This window comes from Oncorhynchus gorbuscha, unplaced genomic scaffold (genome assembly GCF_021184085.1).
Source record: "Oncorhynchus gorbuscha isolate QuinsamMale2020 ecotype Even-year unplaced genomic scaffold, OgorEven_v1.0 Un_scaffold_724, whole genome shotgun sequence".
Classification (NCBI taxonomy): domain Eukaryota; kingdom Metazoa; phylum Chordata; class Actinopteri; order Salmoniformes; family Salmonidae; genus Oncorhynchus; species Oncorhynchus gorbuscha.
This window is the reverse complement of record NW_025745780.1, coordinates 111,024-130,000: the sequence shown is the minus strand read 5'-3', so window position 1 is coordinate 130,000 and position 18,977 is coordinate 111,024. Positions and strand designations below refer to the sequence as shown.

The 18,977-nt window shown below is 47.9% G+C and overlaps 1 protein-coding gene across 1 annotated transcript in view; it reads right to left on the bottom strand.

Moving 5' to 3' along the window:
• The window catches only part of LOC124019920 (epidermal growth factor receptor kinase substrate 8-like), a gene marked incomplete at its 5' end in the record, with an annotated part of 181,377 nt that extends 163,234 nt beyond the window's left edge, over nt 1-18,143 (bottom strand). Inside the window, one exon of the mRNA XM_046335367.1 lies at nt 17,965-18,143. Coding sequence (XP_046191323.1) covers nt 17,965-18,143 — 179 coding nt within the window. The remainder of the gene's footprint in view (nt 1-17,964) is intronic.
• Between the last annotated feature and the right edge of the window lie 834 nt (nt 18,144-18,977).

Genomic DNA, 18,977 nt, shown 5'->3' with positions numbered 1-18,977 from the left:
TGGTTTAACACCCTCTCTGACGGTGTGGTTGACAGGTAGTAGTGTAGTGCATCACCATGGTTTAACACCCTCTCTGACGTGTGGTTAACAGGTAGTAGTGCATCACCATGGTTTAACGCCCTCTCTGACGTGTGGTTGACAGGTAGTAGTGCATCACCATGGTTTAACGCCCTCTCTGACATGTGGTTGACAGGTAGTAGTGCATCACCATGGTTTAACACCCTCTCTGACATGTGGTTGACAGGTAGTAGTGCATCACCATGGTTTAACACCCTCTCTGACGTGTGGTTGACAGGTAGTAGTGCATCACCATGGTTTAACACCCTCTCTGACGTGTGGTTGACAGGTAGTAGTGCATCACCATGGTTAACACCCTCTCTGACGTGTGGTTGACAGGTAGTAGTGCATCACCATGGTTTAACACCCTCTCTGACGTGTGGTTGACAGGTAGTAGTGCATCACCATGGTTTAACACCCTCTCTGACGTGTGGTTGACAGGTAGTAGTGCATCACCATGGTTTAACGCCCTCTCTGACGTGTGGTCTGTTGAAACATACAGTAGTAGAGGAATAGGTGGGAACTCTCACTCACAATCAAAAAGCTGATTAAAATGCTGTTAGGACAGAGACAAATGCTTTGGGAAGGTTGTGAAAGGCTGAGCAACAGAAGGAAAACACACTGATAAAGAGCAACTTGGAAGAAAGGAATTCACAAGGCTTTTCCCAGGTTTTGTTTTCAAGGAACATTGATGCATGAATTTGAAGAATTCAGACGGTACCAGGTCAATAACAACAGACTGGTGTCCTCGTTTACCAGCAGCCATGTTGTGTTGAGTCATGGTCCAGACGGAGAGAGAGAAGAGAGAGGAAGTCTTCATGACACCATCTGTCCTCAGTGTAAACTCAGCTAAGCTCAGTCGCACCCCAGATAATACCCACAGGCCTCTACTGGTCCCTTCCTGGATAATACCCAGAATCATCTCTGCTCTGTTAATTGTTCCCAGAGCGTTCAGAGCTTTAATTGATTCCTCAAAAATAAACCAGCCAGCGTCACACTGGGGGAATGGAGAGGCATCTCTACCGGGCCTGACAGCTGATATTGTAGGAGGGAGAGGGGCATCTCTACCGGGCCTGACAGCTGATACTGTAGGAGGGAGAGGGGCGTCTCTACCGGGCCTGACAGCTGATACTGTAGGAGGGAGAGGGGCGTCTCTACCGGGCCTGACAGCTGATACTGTAGGAGGGAGAGGGGCTTCTCTACCGGGCCTGACAGCTGATACTGTAGGAGGGAGAGGGGCGTCTCTACCGGGCCTGACAGCTGATACTGTAGGAGGGAGAGGGGCATCTCTACTGGGCCTGACAGCTGATACTGTAGGAGGGAGAGGGGCATCTCTACCGGGCCTGACAGCTGATACTGTAGGAGGGAGAGGGGCATCTCTACCGGGCCTGACAGCTGATACTGTAGGAGGGAGGGGCAGGGGCATCTCTACCGGGCCTGACAGCTGATACTGTAGGAGGGAGAGGGGCAGGGCATCTCTACCGGGCCTGACAGCAGATACTGTAGGAGGGAGAGGGGCATCTCTACCGGGCCTGACAGCTGATACTGTAGGAGGGGAGGGGCTTCTCTACCGGACCTGAGAGTTCTTCCTGTAGGAGAGGGAGGGGCTTCTCTACCGGACCTGAGAGTTCTTCCTGTAGGAGTGGGAGGGGCTTCTCTACCGGACCTGAGAGTTCTTCCTGTAGGAGGGGGAGGGGCTTCTCTAATGACCAGGTATGATGGTTCTTCCTGTAGGAGGGGCTTCTCTAATGACCAAGTATGATGGTTCTTCCTGTAGGAGGGGGAGGGGCTTCTCTAATGACCAGGTATGATGGTTCTTCCTGTAGGAGGGGCTTCTCTAATGACCAGGTATGACGGTTCTTTGATCAGTTATAAAGTTTAAAGCCGTCATTTTTGCCCAAAGCGTTTTGGCCCATGGTTCTTTTTTTTTTTGTAAAAACATCATACAATTTCAATTGAGTTGAGCATTAAGGAGACTTATGTAAGTAACTATTGTGATTGCTGAATGCAGATACAGAGCAGTCTATTAAAAGCCTCTATTACACCTGCCAGGAGAGTCGAGGATTGCAGAGGAAACTCATATTCCCATCATCATCAACGGACATTTTTTCACTGGAGCTCAAATCGAATAATTTTCCCAGAGCGAGAAAAACCCATCTGTGTCCAACACACATCAGCTCACAGGGCCGTGAGAGGAGGGGCTACTGGGGGCCTTTACTGATACCAGGGTCTGGGAACTTCCTAAAATACAACTCCTGGCCCAGTGGACATCCCCATGGACGACCGCTGGACGGAACTCTGACCCGGTGGACAGGGGCCAATCAGAATGTTCCCATGGAAGGTTCCGGTCCCTGCTGACCACATCCCTCTAATGCAGCAGTGTGTTCTGTTCCATTTGGTTTCATCACTCAACATCTGGATAAACAACAACATGAGGGAGGGAAAATATTGTCTTCTAAACAGGCCAGAATCAGGGAAAATATTGTCTTCTAAACAGGCCAGAATCAGGGGAAATATTGTCTTCTAAACAGGCCAGAATCAGGGAAAATATTGTCTTCTAAACAGGCCAGAATCAGGGAAAATATTGTCTTCTAAACAGGCCAGAATCAAGGAAAATATTGTCTTCTAAACAGGCCAGAATCAGGGAAAATATTGTCTTCTAAACAGGCCAGAATCAGGGAAATATTGTCTTGTAAACAGGCCAGAATCAGGGGAAATATAGATGATTACACAACCTAGTGTCTCCTGATCAAAGATCTCTCAGGAGCCCCAGCAGACAGCTAGTTGTTCTAGACCCACATCAGAGGAGAGCCTTCACCTCCAGACGCACTCGCTAACGAGTAGAGATGTTACCAGTACCTTATCAGTCAACACAATACACAGAGAGAGAGAGAGAGACAGACTCACTAGCTAACGAGTAGAGACGTTACCAGTACCTCATCAGTCAACACAATACACAGAGAGAGACAGACTCACTAGCTAACGAGTAAAGATGTTACCAGTACCTTATCAGTAAACACAATACACAGAGAGAGAGAGAGACTCACTAGCTAACGAGTAGAGATGTTACCAGTACCTTATCAGTCAACACAATACACAGATAGAGAGACAGACTCACTAGCTAACGAGTAGAGACGTTACCAGTACCTTATCAGTCAACACAATACACAGAGAGAGAGAGAGAGACTCACTAGCTAACGAGTAGAGATGTCACCAGTACCTTATCAGTCAACACAATACACAGATAGAGAGACAGACTCACTAGCTAACGAGTAGAGACGTTACCAGTACCTTATCAGTCAACACAATACACAGAGAGATAGAGAGAGACTCACTAGCTAACGAGTAGAGACGTTACCAGTACCTCATCAGTCAACACAATACACAGAGAGAGAGAGAGAGACAGACTCACTAGCTAACGAGTAGAGATGTTACCAGTACCTTATCAGTCAACACAATACACAGAGAGAGAGAGAGACAGACTCACTAGCTAACGAGTAGAGACGTTACCAGTACCTTATCAGTCAACACAATACACAGAGAGAGACAGACTCACTAGCTAACGAGTAGAGATGTTACCAGTACCTTATCAGTCAACACAATACACAGAGAGAGAGAGAGAGAGAGAGACAGACGCACTAGCTAACGAGTAGAGACGTTGCCAGTACCTTATCAGTCAACACAATACACAGAGAGAGAATTACAATTATAGCTGCAAGTCTCTTGGAGTATGTCTCTATAAGCTTGGCACATCTAGCCACTGGGACTTCTGCCTATTCTTCAAGGCAAAACTGCTCCAGCTCCTTCAAGTTGGATGGGTTCCGCTGGTGTACAGCAATCTTTAAGTCATACCACAGAATCTGAATTGGGATTGAGGTCTGGGCTTTGACTAGGCCATTCCAAAACATTTAAATGTTTTCCTTAAACCACCCAAGTGTTGCTTTAGCAGTATGCTTAGAGTCATTGTCCTGCTGGAAGGTGAACCTCCGTCCCAGTCTCAAATCTCTGGAAGACTCAAGAATTTCCCTGTATTTAGAGCCATCCATCAATCTTTCAATTCTGACCAGTTTCCCTGCAGATGAACATCCCCACAGCATGATGCTGCCACCACCATACTTCACTGTGGGGATGCTGTTCTCGGGGTGATGAGAGGTGTTGGGTTTGTGCCAGACATAGCGCTATCCTTGATAACCAAAAAGCTAATGTTTTGTCTCATCTCACCAGAGTACCGTCTTCTATATGTTTGGGGAGTCTCCCACATTCCTTTTGTATGAGCAATGGCTCTTTCTGGCCACTCTTCCTTAAAGCCCAGCTCTGTGGAGTGTACGGCTTAAAGTGGTCCTACGGACAGATACTTCAATCTCCGCTGTGGAGCTTTGCAGCTACTTCAGGGTTATCTTTGGTCTCTTTGTTGCCTCTCTGATTAATGTCCTCCTTGCCTGGTCTGTGAGTTTTGGTGGGCGGCCCTCTCTCGGCAGGTTTGTGGTGGTGACATATTCTTTCCATTTTTTAATAATGGATTCAATGGCGCTCCGTGGGATGTTCAAAGTTTCTGATATTGTTTTATAATCCAACCCTCCACAACTCTGCTCTTCATGGTGCTGTTTGCTTGATGGTGCACCTTGCTTAGGGGTGTTGCAGACTCTGGGGCCTTTCAGAACAGGTGTATATATAATGAGATCATGTGACAGATCATGTGACAATTAGATTGCACACAGGTGGACTTTATTTAATGAATGATGTGACTTCTGAAGGTAATTGGTTGCACCAGATCTTATGTAGGGGCTTCATAGCAAAGGGGCTGAAAATACGGAACACTTTTTTTTTTTTTGACAAGTTATTTTTTAAATTTCACTTCACCAATTCGGACTATTTTGTGTCTGTCCATTATATGAAATCCAAATTAAAAATCTATTTAAATTACAGGTTGTACTGCAACAAAATAGGAAAAACTCCAAGGAGATGAATACTTTTGCAAGGTACTGTATGTTTCCCATGCCAATAAAGCCCTTTGAACAGACAGACAGGCAGGCAGGCAGGCAGGCACAGGCACAGGCACAGGCACAGGACAGGCACAGGCACAGGCACAGGCACAGGCACAGGCAGGCACAGGCACAGGCACAGGCAGGCAGGCAGGCAGGCAGGCAGGCAGGCAGGGCAGGCAGGGCAGGCAGGCAGGCAGGCAGGCAGGCAGGCAGACAGACAGACAGACAGACAGACAGACAGACAGACAGACAGACAGACAGACAGACAGACAGACAGGCAGACAGGCAGACAGACAGACAGACAGGCAGGCAGGCAGGTAGGTGACCCAGAGACAGGGTAATAGATAGATAGATAGGGTTTTAGGTGACATAGCTCCAGGGAAACCAGTTGTACCTGTGGGAGATGAATAGAACAAGGAGCTGAAAGGCTCATAACACCAATTTTCCAGGCAGGTCACTGGAGAGGTGCTTTAACGACACCAATTACCAGGCAGGTCACTGGAGAGGTGCTTTAACGACACCAATTACCAGGCAGGTCACTGGAGAGGTGCTTTAACGATGCTACTTATTAATAACTGCTGACCTCTTCCTGATCCTGATGATGGCGATGGCGACGACCGGAGCTATTGCTCATCAACAGAGCAGGGGCACTTTAATAGAACAACTCAGTTGATCTATAAAGAAAGGGTAACGAAGGTCAAGGTTACCTCAAACTACCAACACACGTGACCCCTCCTGACCTTTATTAAAAGGTGCAATATGCAGAAATTGCTCCGCCATTTCCTAGGTTATTCAAATTCTAATATTTCACCTAATTTCAGTTTTATGTGACAAGACAATCAATGTATAGAGTAGAGAATCCTTGTACCACGGGTATGACAATAACACAGGGGTCATAGACCTAGAGTGGTTGACTGGTACAACAATAACACAGGGTCATAGACCTAGAGTGGATAACTGGTACAACAATAACACAGGGGTCATAGACCTAGAGTGGTCGACTAGTACAACAATAACACAGGGGTCATAGACCTAGAGTGGTGGACTGGTACAACAATAACACAGGGGTCATAGACCTAGAGTGGTCGACTAGTACCACAATAACACAGGGGTCATAGACCTAGAGTGGTGGACTGGTACAACAATAACACAGGGGTCATAGACCTAGAGTGGTGGACTGGTACAACAATAACACAGGGGTCATAGACCTAGAGTGGTCGACTGGTACAACAATAACACAGGGGTTATAGACCTAGAGTGGTCGACTGGTATGACAATAACACAGGGGTCATAGACCTAGAGTGGTGGACTGGTACAACAATAACACAGGGGTCATAGACGTATAGTGGTGGACTGGTACGGCATTAACACAGGGGTCATAGACCTAGAGTGGTGGACTGGTACAACAATAACACAGGGGTCATAGACCTAGAGTGGTGGACTGGTACAACAATAACACAGGGGTCATAGACCTAGAGTGGTCGACTGGTACAACAATAACACAGGGGTCATAGACCTAGAGTGGTGGACTGGTACAACAATAACACAAGGGTCATAGACCTAGAGTGGTGGACTGGTACAACAATAACACAGGGGTCATAGACCTAGAGTGGTCAACTGGTATGTCAATAACACAGGGGTCATAGACCTAGAGTGGTGGACTGGTATGACAATAACACAGGGGTCATAGACCTAGAGTGGTGGACTGGTATGACAATAACACAGGGGTCATAGACCTAGAGTGGTGGACTGGTATGGCATTAACACAGGGGTCATAGACCTAGAGCGGTGGACTGGTACAACAATAACACAGGGGTCATAGACCTAGAGTGGTGGACTGGTACAACAATAACACAGGGGTCGTAGACCTAGAGTGGTGGTCTGGTATGTCAATAACACAGGGGTCATAGACCTAGAGTGGTGGACTGGTACAACAATAACACAGGGTCATAGACCTAGAGTGGTGGACTGGTACAACAATAACACAGGGGTCATAGACCTAGAGTGGTGGACTGGTACAACAATAACACAGGGGTCATAGACCTAGAGTGGTCAACTGGTATGTCAATAACACAGGGGTCATAGACCTAGAGTGGTGGACTGGTATTATAATAACACAGGGGTCATAGACCTAGAGTGGTGGACTGGTATGACAATAACACAGGGGTCATAGACCTAGAGTAGTCGACTGGTACAACAATAACACAGGGGTCATAGACCTAGAGTGGTGGACTGGTATGACAATAACACAGGGGTCATAGACCTAGAGTGGTGGACTGGTACAACAATAACACAGGGGTCATAGACCTAGAGTGGTGGACTGGTACAATAATAACACAGGGGTCATAGACCTAGAGTGGTGGACTGGTACAACAATAACACAGGGGTCATAGACCTAGAGTGGTGGACTGGTACAACAATAACACAGGGGTCATAGACCTAGACTGGTGGACTGGTACGGCATTAACACAGGGGTCATAGACCTAGACTGGTGGACTGGTACAACAATAACACAGGGGTCATAGACCTAGAGTGGTCGACTGGTATGACAATAACACAGGGGTCATAGACCTAGAGTGGTGGACTGGTACAACAATAACACAGGGGTCATAGACGTATAGTGGTGGACTGGTATGTCAATAACACAGGGGTCATAGACCTAGACTGGTGGACTGGTACAACAATAACACAGGGGTCGTAGACCTAGAGTGTTGGACTGGTATGACAATAACACAGGGGTCATAGACCTAGAGTGGTGGACTGGTATAACAATAACACAGGGGTCATAGACCTAGAGTGTTGGACTGGTATGACAATAACACAGGGGTCATAGACCTAGAGTGGTGGACTGGTATGATAATAACACAGGGGTCGTAGACCTAGAGTGGTGGACTGGTACAACAATAACACAGGGGTCATAGACCTAGACTGGTGGACTGGTACGACAATAACACAGGGGTCATAGACCTAGAGTGTTGGACTGGTACAACAATAACACAGGGGTCATAGACCTAGAGTGGTGGACTGGTACAACAATAACACAGGGGTCATAGACCTAGAGTGGTGGACTGGTATGACAATAACACAGGGGTCATAGACCTAGAGTGGTGGACTGGTACAACAATAACACAGGGGTCATAGACCTAGAGTGGTGGACTGGTACAACAATAACACAGGGGTCATAGACCTAGAGTGGTGGTCTGGTATGTCAATAACACAGGGGTCATAGACCTAGAGTGGTGGACTGGTACATCAATAACACAGGGGTCATAGACCTAGAGTGGTGGACTGGTACAACAATAACACAGGGGTCATAGACCTAGAGTGGTGGACTGGTACAACAATAACACAGGGGTCATAGACCTAGAGTGGTGGACTGGTACATCAATAACACAGGGGTCATAGACCTAGAGTGGTGGACTGGTACAACAATAACACAGGGGTCATAGACCTAGAGTGGTGGACTGGTACGACAATAACACAGGGGTCATAGACCTAGAGTGGTGGACTGGTACGGCATTAACACAGGGGTCATAGACCTAGAGTGGTGGACTGGTACAACAATAACACAGGGGTCATAGACCTAGAGTGGTGGACTGGTACAACAATAACACAGGGGTCATAGACCTAGAGTGGTGGACTGGTACAACAATAACACAGGGGTCATAGACCTAGAGTGGTGGACTGGTACAACAATAACACAGGGGTCATAGACCTAGAGTGGTGGACTGGTACAACAATAACACAGGGGTCATAGACCTAGAGTGGTGGACTGGTACAACAATAACACAGGGGTCATAGACCTAGAGTGGTGGACTGGTACAACAATAACACAGGGCAGAAGAAGAGAAGCCATTGATTTGTATTATTTATTTCAAGTTTATTTCACTAGGCAAGTCAATTAAAAACTCATTATTATTTACAATGACTGCCTACCCAGAGGCAGAAGGCTTCCTGCGGGTACCGGGGCACTGGGATTAAGAATAATAATGTTGGACGAAACACACATCACGACAAGAGGTACACCACAACACTAGATAAAGAGAGACCTGAGACAACGCAGCATGGTAGCAACACAGCATGGTAGCAACACATGACAACACAGCATGGTAGCAACACAGCATGGTAGCAACACATGACAACACAGCATGGTAGCAACACATGACAACACAGCATGGTAGCAACACATGACAACACAGCATGGTAGCAACGCAGCATGGTAGCAACACATGACAACACAGCATGGTAGCAACACATGACAACACAGCATGGTAGCAACACATGACAACACAGCATGGTAGCAATACATGACAACACAGCATGGTAGCAACACATGACAACACAGCATGGTAGCAACACATGACAACACAGCATGGTAGCAACACAGCATGGTAGCAACACAGCATGGTAGAAACACAGCATGGTAGCAACACAGCATGGTAGCAACACAGCATGGTAGCAACACATGACAACACAGCATGGTAGCAACACATGACAACACAGCATGGTAGCAACACATGACAACACAGCATGGCATCCAATTTGTAAGTCGCTCTGGATAAGAGCGTCTGCTAAATGACTTAAATGTAAATGGTAGCAACACAGCATGGTAGCAACACATGACAACACAGCATGGTAGCAACACATGGCAACACAGCATGGCAGCAACACATGACAACACAGCATGGTAGCAACACATGACAACACAGCATGGTAGCAGCACATGACAACACAGCATGGTAGCAACACATGACAACACAGCATGGTAGCAACACATGACAACACAGCATGGTAGCAACACATGACAACACAGCATGGTAGCAACACAGCATGGTAGCAACACATGACAACACAGCATGGCAGCAACACATGACAACACAGCATGGTAGCAACACATGACAACACAGCATGGTAGCAACACAGCATGGTAGCAACACATGACAACACAGCATGGCAGCAACACATGACAACACAGCATGGTAGCAACACAGCATGGTAGCAACACATGACAACACAGCATGGTAGCAACACAGCATGGTAGCAACACATGACAACACAGCATGGTAGCAACACAGCATGGTAGCACCACATGACAACACAGCATGGTAGCAACACAGCATGGTAGCACCACAGCATGGTAGCACCACAGCATGGTAGCATCACAGCATGGTAGCAACACAGCATGGCAACAACACATGACAACACAGCATGGTAGCAATACATGACAACACAACATGGTAGCACCACTACATGGCAGCAACACAACATGGTAGCACCACTACATGGCAGCACCACAACATGGTAGCACCACAACATGGTAGCACCACAACATGGCAGCACCACCACATGGCAGCACCACAACATGGCAGCACCCCAACATGGTAGCAACACAACATGGCAGCACCACTACATGGTAGCACCACTACATGGTAGCAGCACGAGCATCAAAGCAGCCCAGGACCTTGAAGGAACCCTTGAACACAGCGAAAGAGTAGCAGGACATTCTTAGTCACAATGTAATCTTGCAGTGTGTGTGTGGGTGGTACCATACACTGGAGAGGAACGTCTAAGAGAAGATAATGTGTTTGGTCACGGTGCAGCGGACAGCATAGAGGTCAAGTGAATGAGGAAGCTGAGAGACAGGGTGCAGCGGACAGCATACAGGTCAAGTGAATGAGGAAGCAGAGAGACAGGGTGCAGCGGACAGCATAGAGGTCAAGTGAATGAGGAAGCAGAGAGACAGGGTGCAGCGGACAGCATAGAGGTCAAGTGAATGAGGAAGCAGAGAGACAGGGTGCAGCGGACAGCATAGAGGTCAAGTGAATGAGGAAGCAGAGAGACAGGGTGTTGTGGACGACCATGTCTCAGAAGCGTAGTGATCTGAAGCGATGCAGGAAATAGCAGTGTACAGGTCTTTCTTCTCGTTAAAGATCATGTCTCATTCCCAAAGCCTCGGCGACAGAGGGGACAGCAAGAATGTCCAGAGTATTGACTTTTCTCTTTAACACTTTGACTTGGACTCAGAATTGACCCACAATGCTTCAACAGCCCATATTCTACATGGTTAACGGTATGCCTTTGTCTTGAATTACTTACGCTACGATCCAAATCAATTCAAAGTGTGTGAAAATATGTTGAAATGACATCTTAGCAGTTTGATTGACATTAGGAAGGAAGGGCTGGATGTTCGCATGAAAGATATCAACGAGACCTCTGGTCAACCCCGCTATAAAAACAGAGAACACCCTCCTACCAACCAGGGAACACCCTCCTACCAACCAGGGAACACCCTCCTACCAACCAGGGAACACCCTCCTACCAACCAGGGAACACCCTCCTACCAACCAGGGAACACCCCCTACCAACCAGGGAACACCCTCCTGCCAACCAGGGAACACCCTCCTGCCAACCAGGGAACACCCCTACCAACCAGACAACACCCTCCTACCAACCAGGGAGGGAACACCCTCCTACCAACCAGGGAGGGAACACCCTCCTACCAACCAGGGAGGGAACACCCTCCTACCAACCAGGGAGGGAACACCCTCCTACCAACCAGGGAGGGAACACCCTCCTACCAACCAGGGAGGGAACACCCTCCTACCAACCAGGGAGGGAACACCCTCCTACCAACCAGGGAGGGAACACCCTCCTACCAACCAGGGAGGGAACACCCTCCTACCAACCAGGAGGGAACACCCTCCTACCAACCAGGGAACACCCTTCTACCAACCAGGGAACACCCTCCTACCAACCAGGGAACACTCTCCTACCAACCAGAGAACACTCTCCTACCAACCAGGGAACACCCTCCTACCAACCAGGGAACACCCTCCTACCAATCAGGGAACACGCTCCTACCAACCAGGGAACACCCTCCTACCAACCAGGGAACACCCTCCTACCAACCAGGGAACACCCTCCTACCAACCAGGGAACACCCTCCTACCAACCAGGGAACACCCTCCTACCAACCAGGGAACACCCTCCTACCAACCAGGGACCACCAGTCTACCAACCAGGGAACACCCTCCTACCAACCAGGGAACACCCTCCTACCAACCAGGGAACACCATCCTACCAACCAGGGAACACCCTCCTACCAACCAGGGAGGGAACACCCTCCTACCAACCAGGGAACACCCTCCTACCAACCAGGGAACACCCTCCTACCAACCAGGAGGGAACACCCTCCTACCAACCAGGGAGGGAACACCCTCCTACCAACCAGGGAGGGAACACCCTCCTACCAACCAGGGAACACCCTCCTACCAACCAGGGAACACCCTCCTACCAACCAGGGAGGGAACACCCTCCTACCAACCAGGGAACACCCTCCTACCAACCAGGGAACACCCTCCTACCAACCAGGGAACACCCTCCTACCAACCAGGGAACACCCTCCTACCAACCAGGGAACACTCTCCTACCAACCAGGGAACACCCTCACCCTCCTACCAACCAGGGAACACCCTCCTACCAACCAGGGAACACCCTCCTACCAACCAGGGAACACCCGTCTACCAACCAGGGAACACCTGTCTACCAACCAGGGAACACCCTCCTACCAACCAGGGAACACCCTCCTACCAACCAGGGAACACCCTCCTACCAACCAGGGAACACCCTCTGAACCAACCAGGGAACACCCTCCTACCAACCAGGGAACACCAGTCTACCAACCAGGGAACACCCTCCTACCAGCCAGGGAACACCCTCCTACCAACCAGGGAACACCAGTCTACCAACCAGGGAACACCCTCCTACCAACCAGGGAACACCCTCCTACCAACCAGGGAGGGAACACCCTCCTACCAACCAGGGAGGGAACACCCTCCTACCAACCAGGGAGGGAACACCCTCCTACCAACCAGGGAGGGAACACCCTCCTACCAACCAGGGAGGGAACACCCTCCTACCAACCAGGGAGGGAACACCCTCCTACCAACCAGGGAACACCCTCCTACCAACCAGGGAGGGAACACCATCCTACCAACCAGGGAACACCCTCCTACCAACCAGGGAGGGAACACCCTCCTACCAACCAGGGAACACCCCCCTACCAACCAGGGAGGGAACACCCTCCTACCAACCAGGGAACACCCTCCTACCAACCAGGGAACACACTCCTACCAACCAGGGAACACACTCCTACCAACCAGGGAACACCCTCCTACCAACCAGGGAACACCCTCCTACCAACCAGGGAACACCCTCCTACCAACCAGGGAACACCCTCCTACCAACCAGGGAACACCCTCCTACCAAGCAGGGAACACCCTCCTACCAATCAGGGAACACCCGTCTACCAACCAGGGAACACCCGTCTACCAACCAGGGAACACCCTCCTACCAACCAGGGAACACCCTCCTACCAACCAGGGAACACCAGAACACAGTCCCCGAACCATAACAACGGATGGACAGCGGCCTGCCTCATCCGGCTGTGTTCACACAAACACTACTAACCGATTATTATAATCTGCAGTAAGACGGATCAATAATGATGATTCCCGATGCTTAAATGATTGATAATCACTAAAGGGTATTTCATTGCACTAAGCTGTGTGATTCAGGAATAATAAATATATTTCATCTGATAGAGAACGGGCCTTCGGATAAGACTACCATCATTCATCACTGTGAATATATTTTCTTCAACAGTTATTGATTCTGTAGGCTATTCTGAAATAGTATCCTAAGCACCTATAGCTATGACAGAGAACGGAGCATGAGTTCCCCAGCCCTAGTTACATACAGCAGACAACCCTTTAGTAATGAGTTCCCCAGCCCTAGTTACAGACAGCAGACAACCCTTTAGTAATGAGTTCCCCAGCCCTAGTTACATACAGCAGACAACCCTTTAGTAATGAGTTCCCCAGCCCTAGTTACATACAGCAGACAACCCTTTAGTAATGAGTTCCCCAGCCCTAGTTACATACAGCAGACAACCCTTTAGTAATGAGTTCCCCAGCCCTAGTTACATACAGCAGACAACCCTTTAGTAATGAGTTCCCCAGCCCTAGTTACATACAGCAGACAACCCTTTAGTAATGAGTTCCCCAGCCCTAGTTACAGACAGCAGACAACCCTTTAGTAATGAGTTCCCCGGCCCTAGTTACAGACAGCAGACAACCCTTTAGTAATGAGTTCCCCAGCCCTAGTTACAGACAGCAGACAACCCTTTAGTAATGAGTTCCCCAGACAGCAGACCCCTTTAGTTACATTACAGCAGACAACCCTTTAGTAATGAGTTCCCCGGCCCTAGTTACAGACAGCAGACAACCCTTTAGTAATGAGTTCCCCGGCCCTAGTTACAGACAGCAGACAAGCCTTTAGTAATGAGTTCCCCGGCCCTAGTTACATACAGCAGACAACCCTTTAGTAATGAGTTCCCCGGCCCTAGTTACAGACAGCAGACAACCCTTTAGTAATGAGTTCCCCGGCCCTAGTTACAGACAGCAGACAACCCTTTAGTAATGAGTTCCCCGGCCCTAGTTACAGACAGCAGACAACCCTTTAGTAATGAGTTCCCCGGCCCTAGTTACATAGAGCAGACAACCCTTTAGTAATGAGTTCCCCGGCCCCAGTTACATACAGCAGACAACCCTTTAGTAATGAGTTCCCCGGCCCTAGTTACAGACAGCAGACAACCCTTTAGTAATGAGTTCCCCGGCCCTAGTTACAGACAGCAGACAACCCTTTAGTAATGAGTTCCCCAGCCCTAGTTACATACAGCAGACAACCCTTTAGTAATGAGTTCCCCAGCCCTAGTTACAGACAGCAGACAACCCTTTAGTAATGAGTTCCCCAGCCCTAGTTACAGACAGCAGACAACCCTTTAGTAATGAGTTCCCCAGCCCTAGTTACAGACAGCAGACAACCCTTTAGTAATGAGTTCCCCAGCCCTAGTTACATACAGCAGACAACCCTTTAGTAATGAGTTCCCCAGCCCTAGTTACAGACAGCAGACAACCCTTTAGTAATGAGTTCCCCAGCCCTAGTTACATACAGCAGACAACCCTTTAGTAATGAGTTCCCCATCCCTAGTTACATACAGCAGACAACCCTTTAGTAATGAGTTCCCCAGCCCTAGTTACATACAGCAGACAACCCTTTAGTAATGAGTTCCCCAGCCCTAGTTACATACAGCAGACAACCCTTTAGTAATGAGTTCCCCAGCCCTAGTTACATACAGCAGACAACCCTTTAGTAATGAGTTCCTCAGCCCTAGTTACATACAGCAGACAACCCTTTAGTAATGAGTTCCCCATTGCTAAGAATAATGAATGACTGCAGTTTCTACTGGTCATAGTTATCAGGCTGGTTGTATTGGTGCTAGCTAGGTACCAAGCTAAAGCTAGCTAGGCACCAAGCTAAAGCTAGCTAGGCACCAAGCTAAAGCTAGCTAGGTACCAAGCTAAAGCTAGCTACCAAGCTAAAGCTAGCTAGGTACCAAGCTAAAGCTAGCTAGGTACCAAGCTAAAGCTAGCTAGGTACTAAGCTAAAGCTAGCTACCCCAGAATTTGCGGTCGAACAAATGATGCTTAATTACCAACGCGGTATTGAAAACACATCATGGCCGCTGTTGCAGACGTCTTTGTACAGCTTTGACAGAGCTACTGTATCTTTCAGACTTCTTTGTACAGCTTTAACAGAGCTATTGTATCTTTTTTGACACGTAAAGACCCAAACGGCGTTTCATAGTATGTATGTCGTGAAGCTAATAGCAGTGACACTATTACTGTGTAACTCCAGTAGGGCAACATCTGAAAAACATCACACTTGGTAGTGTGTACCGGTGATCGACCAGTCGGCGAAAGACAACATCACCCACGACAGGTAACGGTTGATTGTCAAGGGGAATCAACTCCATTATCTTGGTGTTGATGGATTTCGCCTTTTGAATTGTCTCGCTGAAATTCTTATTCTTTCAAATGACTGCTGGACTTGTCGACTGCTCGATCCACACAGCAGACATTGTGGGAGAGGTTAGGGATGCTGTGTTGCACGTGTAGCGCAACATTTTACGTGGCGTCATTATGTCATCTACCTACGTTATACAGGTATGTACCTCATCTACCTACGTTATACAGGTATGTACCTCATCTACCTACGTTATACAGGTATGTAGGTCATCTACCTACGTTATACAGGTATGCACCTCATCTACCTACGTTATACAGGTATGTAGGTCATCTACCTACGTTATACAGGTATGTAGGTCATCTACCTACGTTATACAGGTATGCACCTCATCTACCTACGTTATACAGGTATGTAGGTCATCTACCTACGTTATACAGGTATGTACCTCATCTACCTACGTTATACAGGTATGTAGGTCATCTACCTACGTTATACAGGTATGTAGGTCATCTACCTACGTTATACAGGTATGCACCTCATCTACCTACGTTATACAGGTATGTAGGTCATCTACCTACGTTATACAGGTATGTACCTCATCTACCTACGTTATACAGGTATGTAGGTCATCTACCTACGTTATACAGGTATGGCACGTCATCTACCTACGTTATACAGGTATGCACCTCATCTACCTACGTTATACAGGTATGGCACGTCATCTACCTACGTTATACAGGTATGTACCTCATCTACCTACGTTATACAGGTATGCACCTCATCTACCTACGTTATACAGGTATGTAGGTCATCTACCTACGTTATACAGGTATGTACCTCATCTACCTACGTTATACAGGTATGTACCTCATCTACCTACGTTATACAGGTATGTAGGTCATCTACCTACGTTATACAGGTATGCACCTCATCTACCTACGTTATACAGGTATGCACCTCATCTACCACCTACCCCTCTCCTCAGCAGCTAGACATGAGAGTACAGATAGTATTCTGACCTCTGACCCCTCTCCTCAGCAGCTAGACATGAGAGTACAGATAGTATTCTGACCTCTGACCCCTCTCCTCAGCAGCTAGACATGAGCGAGTACAGTAAGTATTCTGACCTCTGACCCCTCTCCTCAGCAGCTAGACATGAGAGTACAGATAGTATTCTGACCTCTGACCCCTCTCCTCAGCAGCTAGACATGAGAGTACAGATAGTATTCTGACCTCTGACCCCTCTCCTCAGCAGCTAGACATGAGAGTACAGATAGTATTCTGACCTCTGACCCCTCTCATCAGCAGCTAGACATGAGAGTACAGATAGTATTCTGACCTCTGACCCCTCTCAGCAGCTAGACATGAGAGTACAGATAGTATTCTGACCTCTGACCCCTCTCCTCAGCAGCTAGACATGAGTACAGATAGTATTCTGACCTCTGACCCCTCCTCAGCAGCTAGACATGAGAGTACAGATAGTATTCTGACCCCTAATTAATGGCAAAAACATTGTCAACTTTGTTTGTCCTGAAGTTATCTGCGGTCACAGAGAGACGGATAAACCGTGTGGTTCTATGTTCAGCAGAGATCTTCTGTGTTTAAAACATGCAGGAGAGGAAAAGCATCTAACAACGCTCTTACAGTAGCTTTTCAATAGCGATGGTTTTGGTGGGGAAACAGCTCAGAGATTGACCGATGTTCCTACGAAGATTCTAACGATGAACTTATTAGCCTTAAGATGCTTTTGGAAAAACCGGGCCCAGGTTGCTACGGTGCAACGGTCTAAGGCTACGGTCTATACGGTACGGTGATCGAGTTCAATACAGCGCTTTGAATAATAATAAGTAAACACGTTCAATTGAATGTCTTGTCAGCGATGCATTATACAGGCTATGGATAGGATTCATATTACCTGGTTTTGTAAAGAATCAAAGGTGAATTCACCAATCGAGAGTCAATAGGTTACTGTTTTCATACACAGATAGGACCATATATATATATATATATGGTGTTTATTTAGTGGAAAAAAGCGAGAGAAGTCTGCACTTACCTGCTGAAAATGTCTTCACAAACCCTCTGTATTAGCGCATGGCACAAGCAGCCTCCTATTATTTCTGGGAAGAATATAATAGCCCTGAAGTAGAGTATTAGTTGACTTCTATCACCTTGGACGTCCGAGCGGCGCGTCGCCGTATCCAGACCGCCTCGTCCTCTGCGACGCACCTGGCGTCAAAAGGTCACGCACAGGCTGGCAAAAGTGGAAAGTCGCAGGACCGTAGAAAACAGCGTTTGAACTAAACGGTTACGGTACTTCTATTGCAAATGTGTGGTCTGTTTCATCTAACTAAGCTCCGCCTTATACCTCCCTCCCTCTTCCCCTCTCTCTCTCTCCCTCCCCTCTGGTCTGCAGGCACCGTCGCCGCTATGGCACCGACGCCCTCTACCGCAATCAGGCCGTTTACGCACGAGCCGGTAGTACCGTATTCGGATTGTGTGCAGCCCATGGACCTTGCTACAGGTCCTGAACCGGGAATGCGGAACCGTGGACCCACCGGGTGTGCAGGTTTTCCAGTGGAGGAGGGTTTATAATAATGTCTGGAACGGAGTGGATGGAGTCTAACTAAGAATGGTATTTGATACCATTCCACAAATTCCGCTCCAGCCATTTCCAGGAGCCCGTCCTTCCCAATTAAGGTGCCACAAACCTCCTGTGGTTCCAACCCAACAACAAACATGTTCCAGCCAATGAAGAACTGACTGGCTGAATCAGGTGTTCAGAAGAATGGAAGGTTTTCGTTGAATCAACGTTGTTTTCACATCATCATTTCAATTAAATTTCGTTGAACCAACGATGAATAGATGTTGTCTTGACGTCTGTGGCCAGTGGACTAGATGAAACATGTCTCTATGGCTGCATTTACACAGGCAACTTCCCAATGAACGTTATGGGCCCAATTTCCCAGAAGCAATTTAATTTAATGTATCGCTAAATGTACATTTATATGAGAATCGTTTTAATCTCTGCGCTGTTTCCTAAAACCATCTTTATTAATGTTGCACTTG